The sequence below is a fragment of the Rattus norvegicus genome, chromosome X, assembly GCF_021556685.1.
Source record: "Rattus norvegicus strain SHRSP/BbbUtx chromosome X, alternate assembly SHRSP_T2T, whole genome shotgun sequence".
Taxonomy (NCBI): domain Eukaryota; kingdom Metazoa; phylum Chordata; class Mammalia; order Rodentia; family Muridae; genus Rattus; species Rattus norvegicus.
In genome coordinates this window covers 125,785,778-125,810,546 of record NC_141554.1, presented here as the reverse complement: position 1 = coordinate 125,810,546, position 24,769 = coordinate 125,785,778, and the positions used below count along the sequence as shown (strand labels likewise).

Below are 24,769 nucleotides of genomic sequence, written 5' to 3'. Positions count from 1 at the left end.
CCTTTTAATTTCATTTATTGTTGTCACCAACTCCCCAAAACAGTATAAACATTTTCTACATGAAGACCCCAAGTAAATGGATGCCTAAGAAAGAGTTCTTTAAAATAATTTCAAAGGAGTGAAAAGTGAAAACTTATACACAAAGTATATAGCAAGAACAAAACCATGAAGCCGTGTGGAAGTAGTATTTCTCATTGACAATCAAGTAAAGCCAAGTGCATTGCAACAGATGGTATAGAAATCAAATCCTGGTACGGCACAGTATGGGAGCCCATTTAAATTAATCAACCAGAAATTTATTGAACAGTTAGAATTGCACATGAACGAACATACTCATTAATCCAGTTCTGTATAATATCCATTTTTGTATAAGAAAGCTATTTTTCATGTTCCAGCTGACAGCCCAAACTGTCGTAGTAGTTTTTAATACTTCTTTGAAACTGTTGACATTATATCTGCCACTGAATGAGAAACACATATGACAAAATCATTCCTAATTCCTTATCTAATAGTTAAACATATTCAACAGGACCATATATTATGTATAAAATATAGCACCAGTAGTTGGATTCCTGTGAAATGTTAACTATTTTTAACTCACGTTTGACATGTTTCAGAATGTTTGGGATACGCTCTATTGATTTTTCAAAAGATGGTGCTTCCCCGTAAGCAGCAGCTCTGAGTAGAGAGAGCACTGGACCTGGAGTCAGATGCAATGCAGGTTGTTTTCCTTAAAGATCCTTTCCAGATCAATGCTGTATACTCTTTTGCTATTGAGTCTTGAGGTTTTGATGAAGGCCATTTTTAAATGATCTCCAGCGTTCTCACTTTTATTCGTTTTCCATTCAAAGGCTAGGAAACTGAAATTTGGTGAGAAGGTAACTCCAGAGGAGTTGGGAGTTCTGTGTTGGAGTCTTATGTAGCCTTGCTGTCGGGCTCATCTTTTGCTGCTTGTTAAATGCTGTCTGCCCCTCGCTAGTCTATGGAGAGTATTTAGAAGGGCTCTATAAGGGAGATTCCCAAGAGGAACTAATAGCTGTCCATTCTGCCACAAGACCCAGAGAAGAGCACCATGTTAGGAGCTGGGTTAGTGTTTACTCAACCGGCTCAAGTTCCCAAGATTAAATATTTCCTAAATGAGCTCACTTAATCAGAAGTTGCTTTTGTCTTCTGCTTTCCTTCTCTTTTACTTTACAAGTGTTCATATCTCCATATCAGTGTCTGACCAGAGGAAACCACAAGATAAAACTACCCCAAAGTGTTCTTGACAACTCCCTTTCCAACCTTTCTCTTTTATACCTCATCTCTATGATCAATATCACTATCGCACTGATTTTAGCCCGGCTCAAAATCCTGGGGTCATTTTTCCACTCTTCCTCCTCTCCTCACATTCCTGTCTTGGTTTTGTCCTTTCTGTTTACCGATTCACTCCTGATGTTATGACTGCCCCAGTGCTCTTGATCAAATGCAAATATGCTCACAGGAATTCCCTGATTAAAACACTTTAAAGACTCCCTTCCTCTCCATGTCCCTAAATACTTGTGCAATCCACTCTCCTCATCCTTCCTCTGAGCTCTCATGTGAACTGTTCAGAATTCCCAAACCACACGATGTCTTCATGCTTATGGCTTCCAATGGGTAATTTCCTCTGCTACTTTCTCAGCTGGAGAGAGAGAGAGCCATTGTGCCTCACGTTCCCCATAGCATTTCCATGTACTATTTTTAGGTCTCTTGTCATCCTGTATTGTAGCCAAGTTTCCCCATCAGTCCTCCAGTTCCCTGTTTTGGGAGAAGCTAAACATTGTAGAGTAGATTCAGACTCTGCAGCCTGGTAAGTGGAATTTAAGCTTGCTTTGGACCCTGAGACACTATACTAGTCTGTAATGCTTGCCTCCTCTTTTTGTCCCAGCCCTCCCCCTGGTGGAGGTGTTAAGAAGCGATTGGAATGGTCACATGGCCAAAGATAAAACCAAAGCAACTTGGCTGATCCACAACCTGGATACACATCTGCCTCCTGTGGTTTTTTAAAAGTAGATGCAAAACTGGCTAATGAGCACTGGCTTTAGGGAGGCCTGACAGAAGCTTTCTGTCTTGCTATGTTTTAGCTGGAGAACCCTAATTTCAATCCCCAAGGTTGTAGCTGGGTTGGTGGGGGGGTGTTTCAAGGCACCCATCGCTGCTGATCTCAAAGAAAACCACACAACTATCAAGCACATGGGCCAAGAAAATTAGACCAAAGAAGATTTTTCATGTTTTCTCTTCTGCCCGGAGTGCAGAAAAACCTGTTTGCCTTGGATGGTAAAACTACAGAGCACTCAACAACCAAGCACACCCTATGCTAAGAGTTCTTCGCACTTGCACTAGGATCTAACTCTCCTCACAAAAGTCTCACAGAAAGTCTTCATCTCTAGCCCAGATCAGTAACCTGTCAGCACTGCTTGCTGTCCTGCTGTCCTGGTTGAAAATAATGTAGTCTTTAAATCAGTGTTGGAGATTGTCACCTATGGGAGACAGCCAAATTTTCAACCCCTACCTCAGATATAAAGTTCTGTAGAGAGAGTAGTAGTCTGGGTTGGTCTGATGTTGGTTTCTAAGGAAAGACCTTGACAGGCAGTTTTAAAGGTGGGTATAGGTCGGTTAGATTATCCGCCTGTCTGGGAATAATATCACCTCTAAAACCAACACATTTTTAGAAAGCATGATAGAACATTCTCCTGACAATGGTAAATGCTATCAAATACTGTTTTTGTAGATAGTGAGACTTCTAGCAGCAAGAATAGGTCTTAATTCGAAGTGAAGGAAAGGAAATTAATATTTGTCATCAGGAGAGAAGATGACCTTAAAAAAACCCAAGCAGGTCCCACAATATCACGTCATACACACGTCAAAGGCAAGGAAAGATGATCTGCTGTTTTAGGTGTCCATCTGGCTGTGTCATAACTGAAAAAGAAAAAAGGATTGAGGTGCTACCAGGGATAGAACAGAATCAGAATCAGAGCTGGTGGGAGTGGCCCCCTGGAGTTCCTAGGTTTCTATGTTCAGGGTAAAGATTATCCTCCCGACGAAACGATCATTGATGACGTCATTTACGATGCCTTTGCCCTTCAGCTGGCACTGTACAGGCACTTCTTGGTTCTTCACCACGTCTGTAAAATGCATTGCCACCAGCGGGGAGGTGTAGTTAACCTGTAGGTGCAAGAACAAAGAATTCTAAATGGGTCAAGCAGGCAACAAGGATGGGGCAGGGGTGGTGATCAGATGCCCAAGGCAGGTTAGGGTAGCATCGGCAAAGGTAACTATGTAGATTTCTTGATGCCAAGTCCCAAATGACCACAGCAACCAACATGCTTTTTTTTTGGAGAAATTGCATGACTTGCTTATAAGTCTGTGTCAAGATGTCTGATTATCCTCTGGGGGAAACCAATTCTGACGATTTGATTTTTATGGATAGCAGACCATAAATCAAAACCAGAACTAGTATACATCAGGATGCCATACTGGACTTGAAGCCTGTGTTGGCCCATGGTGTGCAATGGGAGAAACAGGAAAGTGTTATTACTTGGACATTAAATGCACTGTTAATAATCTGTGTCTTCCTTGCGTTGCCACTAATTCATTGTGTGACTTTAGGTAAGTTCCTTTCCTGTCCTGAGTTCCAGGTTTCTCATCTGAAGACTGAAGTGCGTAGATGAGACTAGATGTGACAGTCTTTCAGATTTGCAAAGATCTGTGGCCGGGAGAAATGTGTGGAGGAGCTGCCCATGCCCCCAACCCCATTAAAGTTTACAGCTACTCATCTCTTACTACCAATGTTCTCTAATGCTCTCAAATCCCAGGAAGCTCTTTCTTTGTCTTTATGCCCTTTGTAACAAAGAAGGAAGGATACAGCTTACGTGAGTCAGTTTGCCATAGTAAGGGTAGTAGCGGAGGTCAAAAGAAGCTGACTCCGGGTAGTAATTGATGGATCGAATGTCGTTTTCATCACCTTTCTGTAAGCAAAAGCAGATGTATGTAGGATGTTGGATTACAGTCTAGCCTAAAGGAACTTGTGCTCAGGTAAAATCATGGTGTGACTCTAAACCAATTAGAGTCCCAAACCGAAAATTAGAATTGGGCAGAGTTCAAGTCTGATTTGTCCTCAGAGGAGAATTTCTAGGGTAAGACTATGCCTTTCTGAGTACTTGGCACTGTCCTGGAAAGAGCCTATGATTGTAGCCTATCTCCAGAGAATCTCAACTTAGTACCCTGTCTTGAATTTCAGAGCTGAGGCAGGTATAAATTAGAAAACATTACCTAAGTCCTCACTGGAGGTACAAGTTCTAGTGGAACTCAGATCAGGTACACAGGAACATGATGGATAGCCATACAGTCTGCAGTGAGCTTACTCAAACTCATGTTTCTGTCCACATTCTCTGTATAGCTTAATTACTGTACAAGGAATTCAGAGAGTAAGCAAGAGGAACCAAATCATGGGAACAATTAAACAGGGATAACTTTATCACATCACACCAGGTAATAGAGCGCTCATGAACTATGGCTGTTAGAAACAGGAGAGGTATGGGGGCTCAAATGGGCAAAGAATGCATCTCTACTAGCCTATTACTTATTAGGACCATGAGAGCATTTCTGTCAATGTACTATATCCAATATTGTATAATTCTTTTTGGTACAAATTGAGCATCCTATAGTTCATTCTGGTTATTAACCTATCCTGCTTGATTGCTACAAGTGGGTGTGGATTTGACCAATGTTGATTACTAAAAAAAAGCATAGAGACTGTTAATGTTTCCGTTTTTTCAAAGAATCCTTCTCAGTAAGGCTCAGTGTATACTAACTTGGAAAATGAACAGCTTTCATTAGGGAAATGCAAATAGAAGCTGGCCCAATTAATATGTTAGATTAAGAGCTAGGGATGTGGTTCAGTGGCACAGCACTTGCTGCTACTTTAAACGACATTGGTTTTTATGATTTCTTCATATATTCAAAACTGAATAAATTATCTTTAATGGCAGCCTGTGGGATCAAGTCCATTAGTTTATAGTCGTATCCCACATGTGACTTTATGCACACACACACACACACACACACACACACACACACACACACACACACACACACACACACGTACGTCTGAACAGAATGAATGCTCTTCCCACCTTGTTCAGCTGGCAAATATTGCCTGACCTTATGAAGCTCACATAACTTATTATCACTTCCCACATGGAGCTGGCCTCTCTCTCTTCTGTGTCCCCATAGTGCCTTTCATTGTGCCTGCTAATATTTCTTGGCCCTGATTGCAGTTATGTTTACCCCGCCATCTCCAGCAGCTAGTCAGATACCTAGGATACTGTAAGTGACTGATAAACACTTGCTGAGTCTGTGAGAGTGGCTGAGGGAGTACTGTTCTCCTCTTTTCTGCTCTGAAGACTAGAGCTGTCTGCTTTAGTCCTAGTCCTGACAAAAACTGTTTTTGCAATGTTTGCAAGACAGCGGTCCAAGGCGGAGGGTGGAGAGGATGTCACTGAAGAGAAGGGAGCTACTGCCCATGTAAGAAGCAATGCCACGAGCAAGGGCTTTTGCCTACAAAGGAGCTAATTGGTGCAGATGAGATAGGAGTTAATGGCCCCTTGAAGGACAGTTAATTAGCATATTAATGGACTTCTGTTTACACTTCCCTTGTAGTCATTTGTTATTGCAACACCCAGTGCCACTGGTCATTGCTGTAAAATGTGAAATTCAGTTTTAAAATCAGGGACTAATGACTCTAATGAAAGCTGCTTGTTTAGTTCAAGGAAACAAGCCATTAAAGCAAAAAGCAAAAGTGTAAACACAATCCCAATTAATGTCTTGGCACAGTGTTCTTCCTGGCTGTGGGCTGTGGCCCCTTGCTGAGGTTCAGTGTCAGGCTGTCACAGGTGTAAACCACACACACACACACACACACACACACACACACACACACACACACACACACACACATGCACACTCATTCAATGTTTTCTGGAAATAAGAAGTCCTTAATGCATTAAAAGGAGTTAGAATTATGAAAAACACTAAAGTTCCCCCTACTCAGACCCTTGTAGAAATTCTTGGAACAGATGAACTCTGTTTACTGGAGACAAAAGTGTTAACCATACTTATTCAAAGGGATAGTTTACCTGAACTTTGCAGGACACCTTCACAGGATCTCCAAATTCAGGACGAAAGCCTACAATCTAGTGAAAAACAAGAAAAGAAAGGAAAAGAAATCAAAGGAAAGGAAAAAACAGTGCTTTATTTATTTATTTACTTTAAGAAACAGGTTTCATAGCAAAAATGGATTATTTTCTCCCTGCTTTTGGTCAGCACTCCTCACATACAAATTTCATCTATGTTCCTTTTCAGAAATGTTACAAACAACCTCAAACTACATAGCTCAGTTTACTCACTGACAAATTCTTACCTTAGGTCCATATACAGAAAAAAAAAGCCACAAAATAACCAAATGGATGTAATGAACTTTCCATGTTCAATGAGAGTGTATCTGGAAAAGGTTTTGCCACTCCCTAAGGAAGGCATGATCAAAAATAGATGCATTAAAAATTAATTATTAATTTATGTGTATGGATGTTTGGCCTGCATGTATGTGTGCATATCATGTACATGCCTGGTGTCTGCAGAGGCCGGAAGACGGTGTTAGATCCCTTGAGACTGGAGTTACCAACATTTGTGAGCTGCCATGTGGATGCTGGGAATCAAACCCAGGTCCTCTGAAAGAGCAACCAGTGCTCTTAACCACTGAGCCATCTTTCTAGCCTAAAACATTTTAAAATAATATGAGAACATGGAATTGCTCTCCACCATGTCCCCATGTTCAAACATCTCAGGACTCCCATTTTATTTTTGAGGTAGGGTCTGGCCTGGATCTTGAGCTCCTCCTGCCTTTGCCTCCTAAATGCTGAGATTAGTGACAATACTCCATCACATTCAACTAGTGGCCATCAAGGGGCAGGTTTGGATATGGGAAAGAAGAATGACACTAGGAAATGTTCAGGAAAAATGAATAAAATGAATGGGTCAATTTCTCTGGTTGTTTGCATTTTTTGATGCTGTAGGTAAAAATGACCAAACCTACAGTGTGTGAATACCAGAGTCTAACAGAAATGTGGTTTACACATTCTCCAACCTTGGTCATCCACTATCACCAACAGATCCCAAGGGCTAAGATACCCGGTTCATCTTGAGAAGGATGCAAGGCTGTCCAGTAGAATATCCAAAAGTGGGGTCCTCCAGCCCAGAGCAATTCTTCAGGAAGGAGCGTTTAAATTGGCAGGCCTTCTTGTCCTCATCTTCATCTCCATCTTGGATGAAGTACTGACCGGGAGGACAATCTATATTCATTTCCTCTTGAAGACTGTCATTATAGCCTGCAGCATGCGTGGGTGGCAAAGGGTTTATGTTAGAGAGGAGCTAAGGGAAGCCCATGCTTTCAGTGATTTTCTATAATTTCTTTTCCTCATATATTGTACTGTTTCAAAAATAAACTTGTTCTCCCCTAATCCTTGGGGACTGACATTGGGTATACTTCTCTGGAAGTATAGTCTTGGTTCTCAACCTTCCTAATGCCATGACCCTTTGATACAGCTCCTCATGTTGTGGTGATCCTCAACCATAAATTTATTTTCATTACTGCTTCATAATTGTAATTTTGCTACTGTTATGAATTACTATGTAAATATCTGTTTTCCAGTAGTCTTATGTGGCTCATGTAAAAGAGCCCTTTGACTCCCAACAGGATCGTGACCCACAGGTTGAGACCCACTGCTCTATGAAGCTTTCTTCTTTAATCACCTCAGCCCACCTGATGAGATAATCACTTGCTGCTCATTCCCTTGGGACTTTCAAGTGTCCATCTCAGGGTCATAGGTTGATAATTTTACAACTTTTCTCTATTTCTCATTATTTTATTTTGGATCTGGCAAACAGCAAAGTTGGTGTAGCCATCCCTTCTAGTGTGAGAAAAGAACGGATACATATCAGTAGATATTGAAAGAAGGGACTGTATTACATCAGGGCATAGTATATGTCAGGAGGCTGAATTCCTAAAATTCCATAAATTCACCTTATGAAATGTTTCCCTTTGAGGTCAAGAACAGGCAGCTGTGTTGGAGAACAGAAAGAATATGAAAGGAAGGGAGAAGAGAAGGGGAAAAGGAGGAGGAAATACCCCAACGACTCACAAACTCTAATATAAAACAACATAAACCCAAAATATCTCAGATAAAGAGAAGTTTGCGTTGAAGACAGAAACTTATGACAACTATAGAGAGGATGAGGTCTTCTCTAAGTCTGAGATATTTTGGGTTCATGTCCTTTTATATTAGACAGAGTTTAATTTGTCCCAGTACACATCTCAGACAAAGAACTGGGACTATTTTCGTGTTCACTCTTTAAGCCATTGGATTCCATAAAATTGTGCTTTGGAAATTTGTGGCATCAGTCTAAATGGTGGAGCTCTTGAACCCAGACATGCAGTCATGTCCAAAGTCACTCACTTTTTCAGAAAAGAGTGTACGCCTATGATCCACAGGAGGTAAAACTCAAAGAGGACCGTGAGATCCACATCTAGACAGGTTGTGACCTGGATATAATGTTATTGGTATATAATTGATAGTTTTCTGTCTTAAAATATCTTGACTTTTGAATATTGAATTGCATTTAAGTTAGTATGCAAAAAACAAGTTTCATTGTAGTATTTTTATACATAGATACCATTTTGTCTTTATCCCCTTCCTCCCATGGGAATTTTGCTTGCAGTGCTGGGGATGAAACTACATAATAGGAAAATGCTGTACCACTATGCTACTCCCAGCCCAGAAAATTTTAGATGTACGACAAGCATGACAACGTTTTAATTTTTATGTTGACAAAACTACATTTAATTCAAGGATTTCTTTTAATCGTTTTTAAGGACCAAGAAGTATGCTCAAGTAATAACTTTTAAAATAAAAACTGCACTTACTCAACATTTTTCTTGAGGTAGTTTCATTAAGAATGTGACACGGGCATGGCATTTACTTTAACATCCCCATCCTCATGGGGGTGAAGCAGATGCTCTGGGATATCTATTTTCGATACTGTTACATAGTATCTGCCATTCTTTCTTCTTTCATATGCATGCATTAAGTATATGACATCTGTGCCTGCATGCTTGTGGACATGCCCATGTGCATAAGTATGTGCATGTGCATGTGCCTTTGCCTGTGATGTGGAGGCCCAGGATTGATGCTGGGAATCTTCCTTGGATCACTCTTCCACCTTATCTACTGAGGCAAGGCCATCTCAATCTAGCACAGAGTTCAACGATATAGCTAGTCTCACTAGTCAGTCTTCCAAGTCTGTCTTCTGAGGCTGGGGTTATGGGTTGTCTACCATATCCATACAGCATTTATGTGGATTCTGGAGATCCTAATTCTGGTCTTGTTTGCTTGGCCAGTGGCAAGTACTTTAACTGCTGAGCCACCTCCCAGTCACATATTACCTACTCTTTAGAAGTAACCCAATGCCTTCCTGCTGTTCCCCGCCTTTATCATCAGGTCAAAACTGGTATTTCCCCGTCTACTCGCTATCAGGGATTTCCTCAGCACAGAGGCTGACAATATGCATACTTGAAATAGCTCACAAGCATTTTTTACAGAAAGACACTATGCTGACTAAGATGCCCAAAATACTTTTGCAGCCCAAAATAGAACTAGATGGATCAGAAAGAACTCGGCTCTGTCATTCTACAGGTGCAGACTCTGAAGCTCAGTTTCACCCCAAATAGCAGTGAGCCTTACTAGCACAAAGCTGAATTTCTAACATCGGCTCAAATGGCACTAGCACAGTTAGGAAACATGACATTTCTCAAGCTTAAAAGTTCATACAAACCATCTGAAAAATTTTAAATGGACACTGATTCCATAGCTATGGGGTATGGTCTGAGGCTCTACCAACACCTGTGTGATGCCCATGCTACCAGCCCCTGGGCTAACACTTTTGAGTAACAAACAGCACTAAAACATGTGAGCTCCCAAACTCACTCTACTGTCAGATTGGGATCAAGCTGCTCCCTCTTTCTGAGCCCCAATTCTCTCATTTCAAAACTGAGGACAAGTGATTCTATTATGCCTGGTGAAAGTTGAATAACGAAATGTATGTGTTATTTTTAATAATACTTCCTGGCTCCTGCTAAGAGACTGTTCCCCCAAGTCAGTATATATTCTACTAGCTATCTTCACCCCACCATCCAACCCCCATTTCAGCCAAGCCAGGCCATCTAAAGCATTCTAGCTAAGTTTCCCTATTCATAAAATTTAGCTCCAGCAATACAAACTTCAACAGGGTATTTATTTAAATATCTGTCTATCTTTCTGTCTATTCTGTCCTCTTCTCTCCTGTCCTCTCCTCTCCTCTCCTCTCCTCTCCTCTCCTCTCCTCTCCTCCTCTCTTCTCTTCTCTCCTCTCCTCTCCTCTCCTCTCCTCTCCTCTCCTCTCCTCTCCTCTCCTCTCCTCTCCTCTCCTCTTCTCTCCTCTCCTCTCCTATTATCTATCTATCTATCTATCTATCTATCTATCTATCTATCTATCTATCTATCTATCTATCTTGAGGTGACTATTTCCCTACATAGCTTGTGCTGGTCTTGAACCCCCGAGTCCAAGTTATCCTCCTACTTCAAATTCATAAATGTTGGTTTTACAGGCATGTGCTATCATTTCCAAGTTGGGGTTCTTAGCTACTTTTATGTAACTGTGATAAAATACCCCGTGAGAAGCAAATTAAGAAGAAAAGGATTTATTCTGGCTTACAGTTCTGGAGAGAGACAGTCCATAATGCTCAAGAATACCTGGCAATAGGAAAAGCACAGTGGGAGGAGCAGAAATTTGTAGCCACACTGTATCCATACTCCAGAAGCAGAGAGTGAACGGGAGTGAGGTCTGTCTATAACACCACAAGGATTACTCCCAGCAACTCACTTTCTTATATATTTGGTTGTGAGCCTAGCCTTTAACGGCTGAGCCATCTCTCCAGCCCGCAACTCACTTTCTTAGAGCTGCTCTCTCTCCTAAAGGTTCCACAGCTTTCTCAAACTACTATTGTCTTAGCTCTCACAGGGTGAAGTGTAAGCTGTTCATTTGTCCCTGAAAGTGTACCTGATAACACTACAGGTAACCAAATTCTTGAAATATCTGAGATCAACATGCTAGTCAGAGATCTAGTCTTCTGACTCTTTTCTAAGTTGCTGTTACTAAAGGACATTTTTCTCTCAAGATAGCTAATATTCAGGATTCTCTTTTGAGGAAAAGTATGGGAGGCAGGAATCCTGCTGCTCTTGGAGAACATCCTCCCTTCTTTACTATTATCTCCCTCCAGAGTGATCTTTTATGAGATCACTTATAAAGAAGATCACTTGGATGGTAACTAGGTGCTGTAGTGTGTTCATGAAGAGAAAACAAGTTTTGTGCCTTAAAGAGCTCACAGTGGGCAACACACAATCAGAGCATTTTTAAATCTAATTTTATAAAGGGTGCTGGCAGGTAAGCAAAACAACACAGATAGGGGTGACTTAATCAGATTTCCAGGCTGCATGGAGTTTGAATTTTGGATTCCCACCCACTACTTTTCTAAAGAGCTTTCCACTCCTCAGGAGAACTTACCCTGGAGAAAGCCATTTAGGCTAATGACATAACGCTGCCAAGTTTCAGGTTCAGAAACGTTGAAGTTGAAGTTAAGGCTATGAGCGAAGGGTCTGATCATAACTCCTGGCAATGAAAACAGGTCTTGAATATATTAACCCATTCTTGGATTTTTTTTATACAGATTCCCAGGACACCATTCCCTCCCAGGCAATCAAAATGAAAAGGACCATAATTTTCCGAGTACCATTTCACTTTTCCTCTTAATAATTGAATCTCTAAGTCATTACTGGGAAGAACCAAAGTTAATTGAGGCTGAACATGTTGTGCAAACGGATTTCTGCCCAGAGTTCTGACAATGCAGGGCATTTGGGCACACTTACCAGGAGGTTTCACCTGCTCCGTGAAGGTCGGCATGTAAGGACTGATGGCTAGGAACAGCATATATATGAATAGGGTGATCACGGCAGCCAGGGAGGCATAGAAGAAGAAGTAAATGACTAAAATAAGACCTGTAGAGCAATTGAAGATGACAACGGTCAGTGTTCTCCAAGAAGCTCCACCTCCCCACCGAATTCATGAAAACAGAATCAACTCAGGCAGACTCAGAACCTCCTTGCTTATGCAGACTTTGTTAATCTGGAATTGGTGAAGATTGACTATGTCAGGGGGGTCCGAGTGCAGTTTTCCTTTCCAGTATCTCCAATGGAAAGTCTCGCTGAATACATGATGACTATGAACAGGATTATAGGGCTTCAACTCAGAGCAGAGGAAATTGCTTGGGAGTCTTCTGGGCGGGCCATGGCTGATGTCCTGAATGCAGATCACTATTGGTGATGGCGGATGTCCTGAAGAGACCTACCCACTTGGTTTCAGTGATTAGAGCTATTTGCAAGAGGTGAAAGCAGCATTTTTCTTCACATGGTCTAGAATTCAAACCTTTGGCTCATTTCCACTGGACTTCGTTCTAATCAAGGCTTATCCTTGCCTACACATTTCAAATCGTATTCATCCTTAGCAAAGTTTAAGTGGCTCTTTCCAAAAGGAGCACTAATGAAGGATGGGAGAGACAGAAAGGGGAAATGACAATCACTGACACTTGCTGTGCGTGCACTTGGGAAAGCTGTAGAATCTATAGCTTATGTTTATCTGTATCCCTGACAATATATGAAATTCACTCTTTTTATATTCTTCGTCTGATTCTACCACTTCTAGCTATTTAACCTTGGACAGGATGTTTTGCCACTCTAGGCCTTGGTGTCCTCATCTGGTAAACAAGGACAGTAGCATAGTACTTGCTATATTAAATAAGCATTAAATAATGCATATCAACACCATGGCACAGAGCCTGGCAGATCCTAAGTGCTCTATAAATGGCATCCGTCATTATTGCTATTATTAATATTGTTATTATTGCTATAGGCTCAGATGCACAGTTGTATGAATTGCCCTTCTGTGGGCTGTATTGAAATTATGTTTGTCCCAGGACTACAGAGCACAGGATGAGGCAAGTGAGCATGAGACAGCTGCCCAGAACCTCTCTTCCAGTCCTCCGTGGAGACCTCTCAGGCAAACATATTTGGCTTCACTCACAGGGTTGACATAATGTTGGAACTTCAGATTTGAACTGAGTCATGAACCAGAAGCTAGGGTAAACCACACAACTTTGCTGTACCCCCCAAATGAGTTCAAATGTTAATTTTAAAGTGAACCATGAACCAAATAAAGTTGGTGGGGGCAGGGAGAGAGACTGACTGTAGTAATGTAGGTGGAAATGGAACTGATCCTTTATGTTTGTATAAGATGAACTCCAGTAGAACTGGAGCATGGACGCAGTGATTTACTTAGAGTCCCTGGAGAAGAAACAACCATGTCTGTGGCCTGTTGTTCTTGCCTGTTGCTCACTAGCTATCCTAAAGGGATATGTCCTGTGTTTATGCTTCCTTTTCTCCACTCCCATTCTCATCCTGGGACAGCCTAGAGCCATCCAAGGGGGCAAAGAGATCCAGTTTCATGCATGAAGGGGAATCAGTAGAACGCAGGTTAATTTTCTTGGCAATATCTTCTTTCCTTCTTCCTTAAGATATGTGGACCATAAAGCTGTAGATAAGATAAGGTGGCCTTGAGACTGTGATAGCCTAGTCTTTCAGTTCTACTCAGGCACCAGCCCATTTAAACTCAGTCCTTTCTGCCCCAAATAGAAAGTTTTACCTTGGGCCCTTTTCTAGGCTTCTGTCCTGAATAACCCCCACTCAGGTTCATGCTCCCAACTCTTCATCCAACAAAGCAGCCAATCTTTACAAGTCAGGGAAGGCCTTGTTCACTGTTCAAATTCATGAAAGGAGTGAGACATCCTGACAAGAAAATGAACTCGGGTATTTGAATGCCAGGACTGCCGCTTAGATACTCTGTGACTTGAGGCAAGTCACTCACCCATTCTCAGCCTGTTTCTGCATTTGAAAAATGGGATAATCATATCATGAACTTATATGATTCTTTTTGGTTGAACAAAATAACATACATTTCCTAAAAAATTGGTATTTCCCAGTTACCAAGGGAAAAGAGCAGACTATATTAACAGGCTGGGTGAATAGATTGGACATGCTGCTGTCCAGATTGGAGCAGGGTTAGTAAACGCTCAAGTGGTCACCTAGATGTCAGAAAAGAGGGCAGCAATTCTTGCACCTCACAAAGTAGGCATCACATGAATATTTGCCCTTTACCTTGGGACAATCTAACAGGTGTGTGAACTGCTGGGCTAGCGTAGGTCTGGTTGCAGCCTACAATGAAGCACCCCCATGGCTGTGTCTTTTCCCAAGTACTTGTGCCTTCCCACCTCACCCCTTTGCTGCCCTATGGCTTGTCATTCACCAGAGCAATTTAGATGGATGATATGTGGTGAAGTTCCAATGATGTTTACGGGTTAAAGTATGGCTCCCCCCCTCCCAGAATTGTACTTGCATTTCACAAGGCCTGCTTTTCCAGCCCTCTTTAGGCAAGGAAGAAACAGCTGTGGCCCCTCTGGAGCTCCAGTGAGTGTCTAGCATTTGTCTGCAGCTTCCAGAACATTGGAATGTCCCTTAAATGGTATATTAGTTCCAGTTCCAGGGATGGGCATGGGTGGGGCTGGGAACTGAGGAGGAGCTTTTGTTTAGATCCTCACACCTGCTATTCCTAATTCCAGGAAATAGAGCTGACTACTTCATGCAAACTGAGCTGAACTAGCAGCACTGACTACAAAACCTGACAATTCTTAGTTAGCCAAAAGGGCCTTTGGAAGGAATGACCATCAACTTCAACAACCTAGATCCTTGGCAGCAGGGGACTAGTACTTCATCCATGGTATCCACTGTTTTTTGTTTGTTTGTTTGTTTGGTTTGGTTTTGATTTTTACATTGCCTCCTGTGGATTAACCACGTTAGGAATCAGGGCTTCTTTCCTTCTTTCCTTCCTTCTTTCTTTCTTTCTTTCTTTCTTTCTTTCTTTCTTTCTTTCTGTCTGTCTGTCTGTCTGTCTGTCTGTCTTTCTTTCTTTCTTTCTTTCTTTCTTTCTTTTTCTGGGCTGTGTAGGATGTGGCAAGTACGGATTTTACTACCCACAAAAATCTTCTGAGGAGAAGGCTCAGCAGTAATAGTCTAAGCGAGTAGAACCCTGGGAAGGGAGATCTGGACAATTGTTAAAGTAGAAATGGGGGCAACATGTGATAAAAAGAAAAGGGCTAAGCGACATCATTCTATCATTGATCAAATAACAAGGAAACTCAACCTTTGTCCCTAGCAGTGATCTCTTTAAAAGCAATTCTTCTGTGTCTACCATGGAGGTAGAAAGCTTGGGAGCTGGGGTCAGGATAGGCTTCTGGGCTCTCCCTCTCTAAAACAGGTAAGTGCTTTATAACCCTTGAAATTATAAACCCTTGGTCATGTTAGCAGGGCTTTGGTGTTGTATCCTAAAAGTAATCTTCTATGAATTCCTTTCAACCTTATGGTTTTCAGCCTGTTTTATAGTCTTATGCTGATTCTGTTAGAAAGTTAGAGCAGAGTGCCCCCAACCCCCATCATCCCATTTGGCATGTGGGGAGACTGAGGCTATGAGAGGGTAAATGTTGAGCCCATAGTGACATGCATAGAAAGTGACAGGACTTGGGCATGAAAAACAAACCCTGTGCTCTTTCAACTCATTCTCAGTGTTATTTTACACCGCACATGGAGACTAGTAGATTGCAGTCACACATTCACTCTTGTTCATCTATTTAGTGGGTTTTCTGATGAATCAGATCTGTCCACGGTCCAAGGACGGCACCAGCCATTGGTGTCTTTCTGGGAAATGTTAAGAGGAGTCTATAACAAACCCATCCAGTGGTCAAGGAGAGCTGGATACCACATCAAAAAGCCAAGGACACCAGACTGGGGCATTGGGATGAATGGGACTTACTCCGACTCTGACCTGTTCGGGCCAGAGACATCCTTTTCTCCGGGTCCCACAGGTATTCATTCACGATCTGCAATTTCCGCCACCAGGCATTGCCTGTTGACTGACCCTGACCTTCTTCTTCCTCCCTTTCTTCCTCCTCCTCTTTTCCTTCCTCCTCTTCTTCCTCTTCCTCCAGACCAGGCACCATCATCACCTGAGCCTCTTCTTCTGCTTCCTCCTCTTCGTCCGCTAAGTAGTTGTGATTCATTTCATCCTGATCATCCTAGAGCAGTGACAAAACACAGACCTCTCTGTGAAAAAAAAAATAACCCAAATAAAAGGCAACAACTCAGTATTTGGAGGTGTTTCAAATTTTCACATCCCCAGGAAAATACCCATTGTTGCAAGAGGCAGATTTTCTTTCTCTGTTCCCTCTGTTGTAGGGAGTGAGCATCCTTTCTATGGTTCATATCGAATCACGATTATTTCCACAGTGGTGCTAAAGCTTAGTTTTAACATCAGGAATTTAGGTTCTTCCTCTAGGGCGTCTCATGTCACTGCTCTGTCCAGGGCCTTGGCTTTTGACCTATTGAGAGTGAGCTGAGCTCACGCTGAAGGACTGAGTAGTCTTCGGCATTTATGTCTATGATGGTAACTTCCCGGGGAGAGCCAGCTTTGTCCTAATGCTCTGTGCACTTTCAGCTGCTTGACCTCACCATCCTAAGTTGTGCCTAAAAATAGGCTCAGGCAGATAATCAGGAGGAAAGGCCAACTGCTGTACCCCTCCTCAAAACTTCCACTGCCTTCCCAACACAAACAAGGACTCATTTCCTGCTTCCTGCCTTAGACTAGATGGACACCCCCACCACCACCGCCCAGAGATGAGATCCCAGCAGATATTTCCTTTGTTTCCCTCTCTAGCTTAGTTTAAAAAGTTGGCCACATTGGTTATCAAAGCCAAGTGGTCAGCCCTGAAATCATACACATCTAAGTAACACTAAACAGACTGAACAGGCTGCTGCATTTACATATATTCAATTAAAAGCAGAGAGGCCAGGAATTTGACAGGGAGTAAAAAGGGGGTAAATAGGAGGGTTCAAGAGAGGAAAGGGAAGCAGAGAAAAGATGTAGTTACATTTCAATTTTAAAAATTAACTAAAAATATAAAACCAAAAGTTGGGCACAAAGAAAGTACTCAGCAGAAATTTGTTGATTTATTACAACTAGCACTTGATATTTGAGACAGTTATCTTTGAGTTGTTTTAAGAAAGTTAAACAAAGCAGAAAGGGAGAAAGAGAGAAAGAAAGAGAAAAAGAAAGAAAGAAAGAAAGAAAGGAAGGAAGAAAGAAAGATGAAAAAAGAAAAAAAAACTCAGACGCCGCCAGTGGTATTTCAACCGCCTCAGAGGTAAGGCTGCAGGGCTGCAACATCGCTCTTTGAGAGTTTGCCAAGGCTCTCTGCAAGAGCAGAAAATCAGGCCACCCTCCCTTCTCTGTGCTGTCCAAGTCTGAAGAGTGTCAAGGCTGGTGCACCTGTTGGGGTTGGATGTGTCAAATGCTAGAGGCCATGGACTCTGTGCTGCCCCCTTCCTGCCCGATTCCTCAAAGGCCACTTAGAGGGCACTCAGCTACCCATGCTCCTCTAGGAGAGAGTTACGGAAATTGGCTTGTTTAGGGTCAGCAAAAATGATACAGAAGGACAAATCTCTGCTCGCTGCCATTAATCTCCCCCAGAACCCCCAGTTCTTCATAATGAGCTCCCTTGAATTGTTCTCTCATTGGTTCAAACGTACAGCTCCATATCACATACCATATCAAAACTTACGGGGGCTTCCAAAATATGATTGTCCAACTGAGCTCCAGAGAGGGGAGAGGATCTGGCCAAAGCCACACAGCAAATCCATGACAGAGTTGACAGTCTCGGAACTTGTGTCTCTTGATACTCTGCACAGTTTCTCCTCCATCACACTGAACACAAGTGGCTAGAAGTGGCTTAGCAGATTTGTGAACATGATGATGTCTTAGAGTCTGTGTTCCCAAATGGTAGGTGCTTATAATCAAGGATTTCTGACTTTGGTTATGGATTCACGGTATAAGACTTAGGAAAACCAACCTTGCCTATCATTCAATGCTAAATGAATTAACACACATTCTTAAATCTTTTCTCATGTGTGAACTTATGTATACATTTTCTCCCAAACCAGGTTTTGAACATAGAGGTAGAAGGTCCATAGTTCCTAATGTTTTGTGGTCTATCCATAGTGGGAAGCCCATGGCAAGGTATTCAGTGGGTACTATCAGTGCTACTGCCTGGACTCTGGAGGGTATTCCCAAAGCTTTTGCCACCTTAACCTTGTCACGTATACTAGATTGGCTAGTCAACATGAAAACCCATGCACCACATTCTCACCGACTATGAAATGTGACATTTCATCAGGAAGGGTTTCAAATCCCTTTAGATTTCTGGAATGACTTTCTTTTGCTGCCCCTGCCTGCCTTCCACACCTGCTCTACAGAGGAAGCAGCTGGACACGGCTTCAGCCTTATCTTATTTGTAGATATGTGCTCTCAAAATAATCTTATTAAAATGGCTGCCATTAAAGTCTTATCCTCCCAGGAAGAATTAATCTTCTTGGAGCTTATTTTCCCATCACAGATTCCTACCACCTGAGCCTTATTTCAGAAACCTCAAATAGCTGCTTTCCTCTTCCCTGCATCCAGGGACAGGGAAATGTCACACTGTGCAACACAGGCTTTTCTCAAAGGTTCCTTGTTAATGAAATCCTGTGTAAAATGCACCTCCATGCAATTATTTAACACGCTCCAGTAGGAAACGCTTTGGCAATGAGGGCGCTCATCTCCAAGGTTCTGTTTCTGTCAGTTTCCTAAAGTGGCACCACCCTCATGTGATAGTGTGTGTGAGCATGCTCAGATATGGTAGTGGGTGTGTGCTGGGGCCCTCATGTTTCCCTAAAAGGGAAGCCTGAAGGACAGAAGGTAGCTCCATTTTGAGCAATCTAAATATATAAACATATAAACAAATATGCAAACAAACAGTCTGACCCAAAGGATAAATTTGTATCATTCACTGAGTGACATAGTGCAAACATCTGAATGACACGTTCATTTCAAACGAAAAACATTACACATGCAATTGCATCGAATGATTTATTTACAACTTGATCAGATATTATAAAGAGCAAGATCCCCTGTGGCACTTAAAATCCAAACTTCTGGACAAATTGCTGAAATTATACACAACGATTTTAGCAATTCAACATAGAAAAGAAGCCAAATAGGGTACGGCTATGTATACTCCATAAACGGTGACTTGGTCTTAAGAGAGGGAAGAACCTGCAGGTGTCAATGGAAAGATTCTACATCAGAGCGCTAAGAAACTCTTAGTGGTTGACATGCGGATAGAAGAACCATGGGTTTTTTTTTTTTTCTTTTCCAGCTTACCCTTGACAGTTTGCATTAATTCCCCAGGCACATAAGTAGTCATATGCAAAGAAAACTGGTTTATGCTTTGCTTCCTTTGAGAGTCATATTCTAACCATTCTGAGAGTGTTGTAGATGCCCACATTTATTATGGCTTAGAGTAAATGTGAAGACACATTTGAAATAAGTGTTTGTGAAGGCACCTGGAATTGAACAGTGATATGGAAGGTGTGTTTGGTGTATATGCATGTGTGTGTGTGTGTGTGTGCACAAGGGTGCATGTGTGCATGTGTGTGTGTTTGTGTGTGTGTGCACAAGGGTGTGTGTGTGTGTGTGTGTGTGTGTGTGTGTGTGTGTGGTGAGGTGTCAGACAAAGTGGTGAAAGGTAGGACCGTAGATCGGAGCTTCGAGAAGTTTCATACCACAAACACAGTGGAAAGAGCACAAGTTAGAACCAAGATGCACATCCTCATGTTGGGGTCCCCACTAACTTGCAAGTAAGTCTGGCACCCTGCTACCTAGCAACCTCCTCCAATATGATGAGGGCTTCTGGAGAGGTGATGTCTAGGCTTCCTTCTAGTTGCTATCAAGGACTCTGTGATTTTAGCTATAGTTTGAAATTTATGCCTTAGAAAAAGAGCAGCTGGTTTCTAAAAGCCACCACCCATAGGGACTGAGACAGCTGGGCAGCAGTGCCTTTCATTTCCTCTTCTCTTTCCCTTTTCTTCTGGCCAGATTTCTTGCAGTGAAACTTCTACTCCCATACTCCAAAGGTCTGCTCATATTTTAGACTCCTACGATAAAGTCTCAAAGGGGTCCTAATTCCATGGTATCTTCCCACTCCTTTCTCTCTGTTTCCCTGCAAAGAAAGGAGTCCTCCTTCCATTCAGTAATTTAGGGTGCCCTGGGTTGCTGGAAGTCACTGTTCTTCTTCTGAAGTCTGGAATTTCCTAAACTTCGTTTATTCCTGTTTATCCCAAGGGAAGGCAGTCATAATTCAAGGTCTACACGGCACCCAACCCAACCAATTAAAAAGGGCAGCAAAACATTCTGCTCCCTGAGACTCACAAGTCTGTAGCGGTAACCATAAGGAAAGGCCGGCGCCCTTCTGGAGCGGAGTTGCCGTCTCATGGCTGTTCAGTGGGCCAAGATGCCGCAGAGGCAGGCGTGTAGGACAGGGTCCTGGAGCTTCTGCTGGTACAGGAGACACTGGTTGCTGGGGACACTTGGCGCCTACTAAAAGTGAACCTTGCTGGCACGAGCCCTTCCCCAAAATAATCTAGCATGCTCCTCTCTCATTGGTTGGCTCCTTCCTGGAATCAAAGGAAAGCCCTTTTGGAAAAGCAAGCTCATCATTACAGGGAGGGGGAGATATTCTGGGTCACGAGGATGAGCAATTCATTGCCCCCTTCATGTGCCTTTCCAAACCCCTTGCCCTTCTCCAGCACCCGAGAGATGATGGGCTCAATGGAAATCTTAAGTCATATTCTTCTCAATCAAGAGTTGGATGTGTGTGTGTGTGTGTGTGTGTGTGTGTGTGTGTGTGTGTGTGTGTGTTCGCGCGTGCGCTCAAGGGTGTGGGGTGTGGGTGGGAGTTAGGGTGAGGGGAGATAGCCAAGAATAACTTGCTTTTTTCGTAAGGCTGATCTCATGCAAAAGGATCTAGGGTGTCAGGGAAGATTCCCTTTGCTCTCCCTACCCTCTTCTCCCTACACTCTCTAAGCCACCTATAAAATATTTCTTAGTAGATCAGTCCATGAACTCCTGAAAATGTGTATTGTACTTTTAATTTTAGATGCAAAGCTTCTGCTTTACCCCTCCTTATTCCAAAGAGGGTCTTGGATATAAAAAAGCCTTTTCTTGGCCACATGTCACAGTGGCCCCATCCGTCACTGCCCCTCATACACACACCCTTGGAATCCTGGCCAAATTTCTGTAGTGGTTGAGATCTATATTTATCCCTTAGCATCAGGGCAGGGAACAAGCCAGAACTTTGCAGTGTCAGTTTCTCAGACATATATAACTCCTGAAGCCAAAATGGGATCCAGTAAAAGAAAATGACTAGAAACTGCTAGGAGCATTGTATAGCACTTCGCCTCTGTTTGGTCCACCACTCTGGGGTCTGGGTAGAGTTTGTGATCCTCCCTTGAAATCACTCCCTAATTTCCATTCTATCCAGGCAGCTGAGAAAATTGCAGAAATGAAGGTTCTTGGCATCACCAAGGCAAACAGCATAGTTACCTAGGCAAAATTAATCACAATTCTAAGTCTATGCTTTTCAGATGACAACAGTTTTAAAGACTTCATTTATTTTAATGTCACTCATCAGGACTCTTCCCTAATAGAACCTCTCCAAGATACCCCTTCCCCATTTTTACACGAAGCCACGTACAGAAAAGAGAAATCTATTCTTCTCTTTGGATTTCAATAAAATTAAGATATATTTCCAGGAATGATCAGCACTGGACAAATGTCTCACTCTGTTTCTTTCTTTTTTTTTTTTCAGAATCTTTTTTTTTTATTAACTTGAGTGTTTCTTATTTACATTTTGAGTGTTATTCCCTTTCCCGGTTTCCGGGCAAACATCCCCCCTAATCCCTCCCCCTCCCCTTCTTTATGGGTGTTCCCCTCCCCATCCTCCCCCCATTGCCGCCCTCCCCCCAACAATCGCGTTCACTGGGGGTTCAGTCTTAGCATACTCTCTCTGCCTCATTACTTTGTGTTATTCCTGGTGTTGAGTATGAGAAATCTTAGGTCTATGGAAGCCTCAAAACCCAGTGCAGAATCCATTCCGTGGTGCTGTCTTCCTGGGGGTTGGAGGGATGGCCCAGCAGTGAGACCATGTGCTGCTATTGCCGAGAAACCAAGTTCTGTTCCCAATATCCACGTCAGTTGCTCACAACTGTCTGTAATTCCAGCTTTGGGTAAAGCAATGCCCTCTTCTGGCCCCCATGGACACCCACATTCCCTTTGCCTGAGCTCAGGAACAAAATAAAAATACATCTTAACAAATAACAATATGATAATTTTAGTTATTTTCAAGAATCAAGAGAGAAAATCAAGACTCAAGTAGAGAGGCAAAAGATTTGGTATGACAAGACTTCATATAACAAAATATTGCATTCTCTAGAATCTTTCATCCCATAGCATTCTGTGTGGTTAATATATACTTAATACATTTGAAATGTGTTTTGACTACTGTTCAGGCTGCCTTCTGTAGTGCCAATTGCTGGTGGGGGAAACAAACCCAGATCCTGTAGGATGTCAAAACCAAAAAAAAAAAAAAAATCTGTATATGTCCACATTTACAAGCTGTCAGAGTTGGAGAGATGGCTTAGTGGTTAAGAACATTGGCTTCTTTTCCAGAGGTAAGTCATTTAAGCTGAGAAGTGATAGGCCAAATTAGGACCTGAGGCTCCCCATAAACACTTCCTAACAAAGGGTGTCCTCCTTGAAGTGAATAAAAGAGGGGGAATTCTCTTGTGGCCATGACTATCAAGGGAGGGTTTCCAGAATAGGCAGGCCTCAGGCCAGACCTTGAAGGGCAGTTCTTCAGACTAGAATAGTTACTGCCTGACTTTTCTGGTGTCATCCTGGTTCCTGGTGTCCAATGTTCCCCCTCCCGAGCGGCTAGCCTCTGAGTAATGGCCAGTAGCCATAGCCAGCAAGCTCACTGGCTAAGATCAGAGGGTTTCCTTGACCTAAATGGTCCAGATTATGGCCCCAGATCCCTATTTCACTGGGTTCCAGGAAAATCCCTTAGCACATCACATTCCAAAGCAGTTTCCATCTGTCGTACAGTTGTAAAGTAAGAGACGCTTTCATTTCGAGGGACTGAAGGCCAAGGGTTTGTGACTATATAAGACTAGACCCCAGGGGAAATAAATGGAGGCTTGGGAAATTGTGAAGTCCTTATGGATATGCAAACCTATTTCCACTGGCTAAAAGGCACCAATGAGTTATAATGCAGGCAAGAGATGTTGGTTCAAACAAACAACTAATTTGAATTAAGAGAAGAAGTGTGCAGAGGCCTGTAATGAATGGATATGCTAATTGGTCTTCTTTGCTAGCCTCTTGGGCTTTGGCTGTGACATAGACTAGCCTATTAGATGCCTGTTCTGTAATAGCTGCTGAACGCTGAGGCCCTTTATTGCCATGGTAACATTGATGTCTAGAGTCTAGCTGAGCCCTGGATCTCTTAATTTACTACTCAGGCGGCTACAATTCTTTGGGTTTTATTATTCTTCGTGCCCCGGGTGACAGAGTGGCAGTGAATCATGCTTATTCATCCTCTGCACCACCCACAGTGTCTTTGAATAAGTCAGGGTGTCTCTTACTGTGTGCGATGAGCGGATTATTAAGTTAGAGCCTATTTCTGCCTTAGCTATGTTGGTACCTCTCAGAAGCCCAATGTGCCTCTGGAAATGCTTACTTACCTGCTGCCTCAAATGGTTTTTGGCAAGCAGAATGATGGCACTGCAGTGGACCCACAGTGGTTCAACCTCCCAGCACCTTTTGTTTGCTTGGTGAGCAAGGTGGAGTGGTACGATCTAGGAGGGGGCAGCACTAACTGTGAAAATCAACTTCAGAAATACACAGGAAAGAAGACATTTCAGAGTCCCTGCCGGAAACTGATGCCAGAACTTTTAGTTTCTATGCGGGGAAGCGTAGTCTTTGTTCAGAATGAACCCAAAGGAAGGCAGTGGCCTCTAAAAGCAAAACACCACAGGGCTAACAGATTGTATTTTTAGAAGAGTTTTGTTAAACAAATCTAGTCAGAGAGACCAGGTGCCTCTGCAGATTAGTAAGCAGCTTGTCACTGGAGCTGCTCAAACTTTGGTGTCATAGGACAGAGGTGTCCGGAGCATTCGCTACCCAAGTAAGAAGGAAGGCCTTACTGCGTGACCTCTTAGTATTCGCCTAACCTTGAAATGTGCTGTGTCTACATCTGATGCTGGCTGCTTTCTTGGGACGCATGCTAAACTTGGATGATGCTTTATATGTACATGCATTTTACTCAACAGTACACATGCTAAAATTGGGATGATATTCTATATGTGTGTGTCTGTGTCCAGCTGTGAGACTTTGCAACAGGTGCAGAATGCTCTCCTGATGCCTCTATTACTAAAAACTGGGTGGTCTGAAATTAAATGTTCAGTAAAATCTCACGTTACAGATGGCCCTTTTGAGTGGAAGAGTCTTTGGATTGTTGGTGTGTTTGCATGCATGTGTGTGGTTGTTGAGTATAATGTGTATTGCTGTA

General features: G+C 42.6%; 1 protein-coding gene and 1 long non-coding RNA gene across 3 annotated transcripts; one reads left to right on the top strand and one right to left on the bottom strand.

Moving 5' to 3' along the window:
* Nucleotides 1-20,717, bottom strand: Atp1b4 (ATPase Na+/K+ transporting family member beta 4). 2 transcript variants are annotated; one of them, NM_053381.2, is given in 8 exon segments: nucleotides 1-3,186; nucleotides 3,894-3,989; nucleotides 6,159-6,215; nucleotides 7,210-7,406; nucleotides 11,677-11,781; nucleotides 12,039-12,167; nucleotides 16,087-16,348; nucleotides 20,575-20,717. In NM_053381.2, coding segments are annotated over 8 exon segments (1,071 nt in total). In that variant the 5' UTR covers nucleotides 20,638-20,717; the 3' UTR covers nucleotides 1-3,024.
* On the top strand, nucleotides 11,125-12,841 carry LOC147998355 (uncharacterized). The gene is made up of 2 exons (XR_015646709.1): nucleotides 11,125-11,187; nucleotides 11,840-12,841. It is a non-coding gene; the product is annotated as an uncharacterized LOC147998355 (long non-coding RNA).
* Nucleotides 20,718-24,769: the final 4,052 nt, after the last annotated feature.